Source organism: Limulus polyphemus, unplaced genomic scaffold, assembly GCF_000517525.1.
Source record: "Limulus polyphemus unplaced genomic scaffold, Limulus_polyphemus-2.1.2 Scaffold952, whole genome shotgun sequence".
Classification (NCBI taxonomy): domain Eukaryota; kingdom Metazoa; phylum Arthropoda; class Merostomata; order Xiphosura; family Limulidae; genus Limulus; species Limulus polyphemus.
The window spans coordinates 624-10,498 of record NW_013666562.1 but is presented as its reverse complement, the minus strand read 5'-3'; the positions used below and the strand labels follow the sequence as shown (position 1 = coordinate 10,498).

The 9,875-nt window shown below is 30.5% G+C and overlaps 1 protein-coding gene across 1 annotated transcript in view; it reads left to right on the top strand.

Annotated features, from left to right (window-relative positions):
- Window positions 1–8,465, top strand: part of LOC106461402 (dual specificity protein phosphatase CDC14A-like) — an 8,931-nt gene extending 466 nt beyond the window's left edge. Inside the window, exons 2-5 of the mRNA XM_022388352.1 lie at window positions 1,649–1,728; window positions 2,894–2,960; window positions 5,854–5,916; window positions 8,318–8,465. Coding sequence (XP_022244060.1) covers window positions 1,649–1,728; window positions 2,894–2,960; window positions 5,854–5,916; window positions 8,318–8,365 — 258 coding nt within the window. The 3' untranslated portion in view covers window positions 8,366–8,465. The remainder of the gene's footprint in view (window positions 1–1,648; window positions 1,729–2,893; window positions 2,961–5,853; window positions 5,917–8,317) is intronic.
- Window positions 8,466–9,875: the final 1,410 nt, after the last annotated feature.

Sequence of the window (9,875 nt, the reverse complement as noted above, 5' to 3'; positions counted from 1 at the left end):
ATCAGACCCTAGAGAATCTGTGTTTGGAGAGGTGAGCAGCCACAGCCAATCCTATAAGTGTTTCCACAACACATTGAGAGCTGCATGCCATGAATTTTCACAGAAGAGCTGCAGCTCACAAGCCATTGATAATAAAAACAAATTCACAATGTCAATTGGCATGGGGCAAGGCACACAACCTGGACCGTGGATAATGGAAATCGGTCCTGTGGAACAACGAGTTATGCTACATGCTTTTCCATTCTGATGGACGTAATTGGGTATGGATGATGCCTAAAGAATTCTTATTACTTGTGTTGTCCCAACAGTGAAGTTTGGAGGTGGCGGTATCATGGTTTGGGGGTGCTTCTCGTGGTATGGACCAGATCCACTGGTTGCAGTGCACAGATCAACGAACGCTGAGTCCTACGTCATTGTTCTCAACAATTCTGTGTGTCCTACATTGTTGCAGTTTTATTGTACCAGCCCTTACACCTTCCAACATGTTACTGCTGCATGTCATAAAGCAAGGATTGTGAACACGTGGTTTGAAGAGAATAACATCGGAACATTGCAGTGGCCAGCACAGAGCCCCGACCTCAACCTGATAAAACTTCTTTGGGATGAACTCGAATGCAGAATTAGGGCAAAGCCAAGATGGCCCTCTTCAGTAGTGGAGCTTACTAATGGTTTAAAGGATGAGTGGAGCACAATATCACCAGCTTTCTACCAGAGATTGGTAGACAGTCTTCCACAACACATTGAAGCAATCATTAAGGCCAAAGGCGGGCCAATATGCTGTTAATTTCTTAGAATAAAGACATGGTTTATTTATAACTACTAGTGTCCTGTGAGTTTTGGTAGGATAGTGTACGTATATATAACTTGTTTAATATCGTATGTTAAAATAGAAATGTTGAATTAATTTACCCAAAGTAATCTATGTGTTTTGGTTTACATAACTGGTAAGTTTTTATGTAAGTAGGGAGTGAAGAGAAGAAGGCTGTAAATGTGAAACTTTTGGGACAAATAAACCTCTTAAATTCTGATAAAATAATATTTATTGGATGTTTCGACTCTTGAAATATAAATTAAACTTTCTCATTTATTTACTGAATATTTATAATAAACTAAATCCAAAAGTGATATTAACCCTATCGCCTCGGGTATCCTCTACTGTGCATGATGCAAGGTTTTAGTGTCTTGCATTCAAAATTTAATTAAACTTCTTTTTGTTTATGTTATGCCAATTAGAATAGCATAAAATCTTAGCTAATAATCCATATTTTAATAGCATTACAAGTTTTAAGTTCTAAATTCTACAAGGCAATATTAAAAAAAATCCTGAATTTCCACTAGTGTGATCCATGCAACATATTTTCTCTTAGAATGTCATCATCTATATTTTATCCACCACCCCTTAAAAAAAGTACGAAATTAAATGTAAATTACTCTACAAAATTTTTGTTGTTCAAGCAAACCATAATTTTTATAGCCTTCAATCTTGTTTGGTTACAGAGCTATCGAATAGAAAATCAGACCCCTGTTGCAAAAATGTTAATACAAATTCATTTTTACTCGTTATGTAAACAGAGTTCTACTAAAGCACTGATTATATTGTTTTGAATGAGACTGGTGCATATTATTTTTTATATTTTTACTTCTAAAGATAATTTACTTGAAAAAAACTCCAGAGGAAGCTTATCAGCCACTTGTCGGAGGGACAAGTCCACATTTTCTTCATTTTAGGTGAGTAGTAGATAGAAACACTTATTTAGTAGGTTAGTTTACTAAGTTTATTTAGACATGTTAATAGAAAACACACTGTAATCTTTTTTTCTCATGCTCAATCACAGTTGGTTTTATGAGCTACATTTATGTGAATTATATATATACTAACGAGTGTCACCAAATTTTGAGATTTTGGAGATTGGATTAACTCTTTTCAAACTGATGATACTTCACCAAATTGCATGCAAATTTTTAATTGATAAGGTTTGTTGATTAAACTTCATTAAAAACTAATTGAAAACTGCCTGTACTCAAGTTTAATTGCTTAAACCCTTGATACTGAACAATCCTTCTTGCTGGTTGATGTGCAAAGGATTATGATTCAAGCATTCATAAGGTAAGGTAATAACAAAGCTATTCATGCAAATGCTTAAAGTTTTACTATTCTCCTGTTTTCACATTATTATTTTTTAATCATTTAAGTTAGAAAAGAAATGCAAATAAGTTAATTATAAATTAGTGTGAAGTAATTAACATCAAACTAGGGTTAATTGCAACCACAGAAATATTTTTATTTGTCAATGTTTTTTTGAAGTTTCTGTAATTGAAGGATAAAATTTCCTAATTTTGATGTTGATAATGCATCAATTACAAACATTGTTCACAATCGTTTAATCAGTTTTATAACTAATAAACCACTTATTAATTATCAACAAAATCTTTGATACCGATCACCTCTAGTATTTTTTTGTATTCTGAACTGCGTATATGAGGATCCATGGTTTGCATTCTCGTTTTGTTCCAAAATTATGCTCCACAATCCATAACTGTGGGTGTATCATAATGATTAATCATATCCCACTGTTCTAGCAGAGTAGCTGAACAATTTTTGGTCGATGCTTTAGACTAGCTGCCCTCCCTCTAGTCTGTAAATTCAAATTTGGGGATGGCTAATGCATATAGCCCTTTAGGTAATTTTACTCGGATATCTAAAACAAACGAATAGTTCATTTACCAGCATAAAATATGTCTTTAGAAATATTTTTCTTAAATTACTAAGACAACCATGATGGCCTGTATTATTTTGGACATTTGATATCAAGAAAGCATAAGATATAACTTAATAGAACAATAAAAAGGTTGCCAAAATCTGTTACAACTTTCTTTATTTTATAACCCACAGGGATGCATCGTTTGGTCCATCTACTTACAATCTTACTTTATTGAACTGTTTCCATGCTATCAGTAAGGTAAGAGATTTATATTGTTGCTATTAACTGAAATAGCATTTTGCAACTGTTAACTCATGTACTTGAAAGTAGTACATAAAAAGTCATTATATAAACTATATGCTCTGTAGAATATTGAGAGCTCTTGTACTTGCTTTTAACTCTTTCATAATGGATAGGTCAAAGGTCACACATCACAATCCTTTACAGGGTTAAGTTCGAAATGTAATAAACTACTTTATTATCAATTTGTACAAAACATATTAATAAATCAAATATTAATATTATACGAGATTTTAGTTTTAATTTTATAACAAAATATGTAAAAAATCCTCAATCTCTCCTAGTATGAGAATTGTGACATTTAACTTCTAGGTCTTTCTTCTCAAATTTATTTACCATCCATCAGAGAAATATGGAATTTAACAAAATCACTTATTGTACTCTCTTCTTTAATTTATTTATTACTCATTCAAGAAGAACAAAATTTAATGTAAATTACTTATTGTAATAGTATCATTTCTAAGGCAAAACATAATATTCCTAGCCTTCAATCTTATTTGGTTACAGAGCCATGAAATAGACAAACAGATCACCTGTCACATCCTCTCTTTCAGAAATTGCCAATAGTTCCCTCTGATGTTCAATACTATATTATTTTTAACCAATAGAAAGCCAAAGTTTTCATTTATCAAATAATGTATCATATTATGTTGTTTTCTGTAAAGAGGATTGTAATTTTGCTTTCAGTTCTCATGGGAAGCACATTGAAGAGTTTACATGAAGTTTTAATGGCTTTTGTTCCATAGTTAGAAAGCCAGAAAAATTGTATGAGACCTCATCTGCTTTTTCACATTATTATCTGTTTTCTTTGATCCATTATTTAATTAATAATTATTTATTGCAGCACTACCATTAGTACAAAAAAGTAGGGTTAAGTGTCATTGACAGCAAAAAAAAAAAAGAGAGACCCAGCTAACTACTTTTTTCTTGTTTTTCATGTGTATTCTTTATTTATTATATTAAAAGTAACTAAAATGCAAAAATAAGAAACTTTTGTGTTAGTTAAGGCTAGATTAGTTGAAATAAATAATAATATAATAAAAAAATTCATGAGTTATGCTCATGAGTAGCTTGTGCATAATGTACATTCACCAAATGATTTACAACTTATAATGGCATGAATAGTAGTTAGGGTTCAAAATAGAAGTATACTGTTATGAGTTTAAAGCTATTTAGGTAAACAAATGTAGTTTCATATTCCAATTTGAAGTCATTCTGGAAAGAAAAAAAGTTTATTTAAATTTATTTTGATTTGTTTTTGGTGGTTACAAGGTCGGTAAATTTGACAGACCTTGTATGAAGTTAGGGTAGAGAAAATAACATGAAATATAAAGCCTTGCTGAAAAAAAGTTTAAAATTTGTTTAGGATGTTTTAGAGATTACACAAATAAAATTATAGATTTTTGAGACAAAGAAAAGTATTTTCAGTCTTATTGTGGAATTCACTTAGCACTCATACTAATATATATAAATACTATATATATTCATGGAAAAATCCTTAGTAAAATACTTCATTAAACAATATGATTTTTTTTGTGTACAAAAGACTTACAATGTTTACTAAAAGTCTGCCATATTTGGTGGAAATACACAAAGCGTATTAAAAGTTATTTATGGAAACTATAATGAGTACAAAATGATTGAGGCTGGTTGACCTGACTGACCTTGTACTGAGAGAGTTAAACTAATTGGCTTAAGTAACTAATTAAGCTTTCTTTCAGCATGCTAAAAATGTTTTTTTTTATTTATCTAGATAATAAAATAAGTGTCACATGTTTTTTGTGTACTGCTCTGTTTTAGTTCTTGTATACAATTCATGTATACTGAATATCATTGGTTAAAGTCTACTCTACTTAACACATAATCAGTTTTTTATCAAAAATGAATATTCATATTGTTAATTATGGATTATACCCGCATGGTCAGGTGGTTAGAGCACTTGACTTGCAATCTGCGGGTTGCATGTTCGATCCCCATCCCACCAAACATGGTCACCTTTTTATCCATGGGGATGTTATAATGTGATGGTCAGTACCACTATTCTTTGGTGAAAGAATTGGCGGTGGGTGGTGATGACTAACTTTCTTCCCTCTATTCTTTCATTGCTAAATTAGGGACAGATGGCCCTTATGTAGCTTTGCACAAACTTCATAACAAACCAAACCAATTATGGATTTACCCTGACAGTATTATGCTACTGTTTTTGCACTATTAATGGCCTAAAATGTGCAAAGTTAGAGTGAAAAATAAGATTGAATACACTTGTTGATTAAAAGGCTGCTTATCATTAGAATAATACAGTATTCTATACAGATAATAATTAAAAAATATATTATGTATTATCTTAACCCATCAAACTTGTTTTGAATATTGGTAATCCAAATTTTATTGTCTGCATTTGAAATTTTGTATACTTTAAAATATAAAAAGCTTTTGTTAAAGGTATAAATATACCTTTAAAGAGTTTGCAAGTATTTTGTGGTATGTGTAAAATGTAGGAAGAAACAAACTGAGATTTTGGTTTAATTATTAGTGTTATAATGCAGTTGTGAAACCATACTTGTACTATTACTATTTTACATGGTACATGTTAAGCTTATTTTTTTACTGGATTAGAATATTACTTGTTTTAGTGTCTGGTCATAGGACATTCACACATCTGAATATGCAGTTTTGATTATTGTATAGCCTAAAATACACCTGTTATTTAGCTTTTTAAAGCATACAGAGGTTTGCTGTGGATTTACAGATAATGACATCCATGTTTCTGGACATGCTAAAATGTTACTTTTGTAAGAAATCTGATGTAATTGAAGAGAAGTTGACTTGAAATTTTTGTTTTTCTCTACAGGCTCTATCAAATGGGTTTTTTAATTTTGAAGATTTTGATGTGGATGAATATGAATATTATGAGGTAAACATATGGATATTTTTTTGTGGTAATATCAATATTGATTCAAGAAAAATTGTATAGATTATAATGAAACCTTTGCAAAAGTACTGTTGATCTAACTTTTACATATTTGTTTTACCTATAACTGGTAATATAATAATGAAAAATAATATTTTCTTAGGTTCTTTGAAGTGTAGTTATCATGAGAATTAAAGTAACATATGACATTGTATCCCTATTCACTGTTGTGGATGGTACAATTCAATCTTATTTCAAGCAGAAGGAAGTAGATGATAAAAATGAATAAATGACTTTGGGTTGCAAGAATGAAAAGAAAAAGTTGTGACATTGAATAATTGAAATAGAAATCAACCCCCAAAAAATGAAAGAAAGATAGCATGCTTCATTATAATTGTTATGTTATTCTTTAAGAACACTGAATGTTTATATTGTCTCATTTATGTTAGACATATGCACATTGCTGTCATATGGCTAGGTCTTGTCTGTACACCAACATGCTAAATTATGGTTATTTTTTTCTGTTTAGATATTATGTCACAATTAACTACACTAACCCTGTGAATACTGTCATACAATCCATATGACCTAATGTTGCTATCATTATATTTCATCCCAAAAATAAAACTAGTGGGTGAAATTATTTGAAAGTTGACAAGAACCTTCCCAAAATTATGTAGTATCAGAAAAATATTTAATTTTGATTTTTGATTAATGTAGTTATTTGCATTCAGACTCTGAATAGTTCACCTGCAAGGTGATTTTTATTTTGAGTGTAAAAATATTTATTATCTTACAGTTTCACATTTCATTTGCATAATCTCTAGAACCTCTTAACTGAATATCAAAAGTTTTTTAAAAGTAAACCTTTATAATTTATTTCAATTTTCTCTACTATATCACTAACTATAGCTATTATCATCAGTGTGTACAGTGCATTGAAATGTTTAAAATTAAGAACTTTAAATATATATACATATTATTAATCTCTTCATTGAATTGTCTTAAAATATCTACTTTGGGATATATGCATAATTTCGTGGTTTTACCATTTCACTTTTAGTTTATTTTTAAAGTTTTATTTTTCTTTTGATTTTTTGAGCTTTTATTTTATTTATGTTGAAGTGTCAACTGATGCCTTTGGGAAATTATAATGTTATGATCGACAGAGACACGTTAACTGCAGGCAAAATTACTCGCACCCGCTTATTTTCCTAAAGCATTCATGAGTGAAGCAACAACAGATAAACTTTTTAAAAAAATCATTAAATCTTTTGAAATACGAATTTTAAAACACAAATTGTACATAATTAACAAAAAAATATAAAATGAAAAATACATGCAATTTAATTGTCTATCAAACTAATATGTACTGGCAGGTCGCGGGTCCGAATCCCCGTCACACCAAAACATGCTTGCCCTTTCAGTCGTGGGGGCGTTATAATGTGACGGTCAATCCCACTATTCGTTAGTAAAAGAGTAGCCCAAGAGTTGGCGGTGGGTGGTGATGACTAGCTACCTTCCCTCTAGTCTTATACTGCTAAATTAGGGACGGCTAGTGCAGATAGCCCTCGTGTGGCTTTGTGCGAAATGCAAAAAGAAAGCAAACTAATATGTATAAGGTGAGAAAAAATAGTCAAGCATTAAGGACACTGATCTCGACATTGGACAAGCAGTAGTTAGCTTTTGTTTCAAAAAGTAATTTATGGCTTACGGTTCCTTCTAGCTTTGAGAAATTAAATAAGAAGACTGTTCTTTCTCTTGGTTATAAGCATGTCATTCAAGTCAAGAAAAGACTGTTGCTTAAAACAGATTACTTTAGGATATAGGTGTGCCATCTATCAGAAAAAGAGCAAGTAAGAAGCTAATTCTTGGAAGGACAACTTTGTAAAATGACACTAATGTTTAGACTTTGACCTAGATCTAATAGATGCCGGTCTAGACTGTCATAGAGGTACTGAGACAAACCTAAAAACAAACATATGCAACCAAATCTAAGATATTTCATCTACATGTACATCATATCACGAGAAACTGAAGCTTTAATTGTTTGTTTCAGAGGTTTCTTTCGAAATAAAGGAATAACTTAGATAATATAAAACTTTGAATAATAATGTACTTGATAATGTTATGTTCATTAAACTACATTGTTAATAAAGTGCTTTAATTAAATTTTGAATGTAACTCAGTAACACTTTGTGACATGTGCAGAAAGTAATTTAAAAAGTGCACTGGTAGTCATAGGGCTAATACACTACTACATGTGGCATCACAACATGAATGTCAGTTTTAGACTTTTTTACAGCATATTTTCCAGATTATTGATTTAATTAGTTTTAGTGAATGCAGATGAATGAAAAGCATTGATGACTTATCAGTTTTCATACATCTCTTTTTCTGTTAGTCTTTTGCTACAATTATGTACAGCATTCATCCATTTCGAAAAGGATAGAATGGAACCAAAAACCTTGAGAATACAATTAACCCCATGGAGACGGGGCATAATCCAATAAGAATAGCTCATATGGAGAATGATACACAGTGCAACAATATTTAAGGTAACTCTGAGCTTTCTTCACAACAATTGGTAAGATTTTGTTAAAGATTACAAGTATTTTGTACACAAAGGAGATTATTTTAATTTTGCATTTTAAAGATTTGATACTTTTGTATTTTAGTTATTTGCACTCAGACTCTGAATATTTCAAGTATTATTATCAACGTATTGTGCAATGAAATGTTTAAAATTAAAAACTGAAAAAATGTACACATACCTTTTAATTTTCTGTTATATTCCTAATTGTAAGTATTTACTTTTTCACAAATAGTTTATTTTTGTGTTTTATTTTATTTTCCTATCCTTTAGCATTATCAATTATTGCAACACATGTCAATGGGTGTTCACAGGGCATCTTCGGCAGTGACACTTTAGCCATCATCAGAATGTTGGGACATTTGCCTACTACTCTTAAGTCTGATAAACCAATACAGTTTGGCTTATATTTTAAAATATTATTAAACCTTTCTGATATGCATTTTAAAACATAACTAACACATAATTAACTAAAATGTAAAACTAAAACCTAAATATAATTTAACTGTCTATCTGACTAACATATTTATAGGTGAGAAACAACTGTAAAGTGTTAGCGAGTAGAAAAGCAAAAATGATGCTAAGAGCATTTGACAAGTTCTGTATGAGATTCTTCATGCCAATTTTAAACTAACTGTTGGGAAGTAGTATTTCGAAATGTGGTCCTTCTATTGGTTACAAACATCTACCTCAACTAAGTATAATTGGTTGAGAAATTGCAGCTCTTATGTTTTGAAAGTGGGTTTGGCATCTGTCAAGAGTCCCACGAAATTTGTTTATATTTTCTCCCAGTGTCCCCTAAGAAGCTTGAATGAAGAATGTGTAAACAGTGCAATTAACCTAGCTTCTTTCTATAAATAGAATGTTTAGTATATTCAACTCATTTTCAACTTATAAAATATAAAACTTTGTGAAATTGTGTGTCAAACTAAAGTTTAAGAATTTTTCTTTTGAAATAAAGGAATTAAAACTTAGATAATATAAAACTTTGAACTATAATGTAAATTTTAGTGCTAATTTCATTGTTGTTATAGGGTTAATAGATTGCAAAATTATTAAAGATGAGAATAGATGACGTTTAAGTTGATGAGTATGCTGAAGACAAAAGACTTTTGAAGTTTCGTCCTCTACACTTGTGTTTTTTCTACAACAGGCAGTTGCTCACCATTCCAGTGTATTCATCATGAATACTGTGCCTAAACAATCTGTTAAAGACTATATTTCTATATAACTTTGGTTTCTTTCTGCTCTATTGGGAGATAAATACAACTACAATTTACCAAAAACAAATTATATTTATGGCCAATTTTGGATTGTTGATATTATTAATCAAATATAGAATGATTCTGATAGTGAAGATTAATGTTTG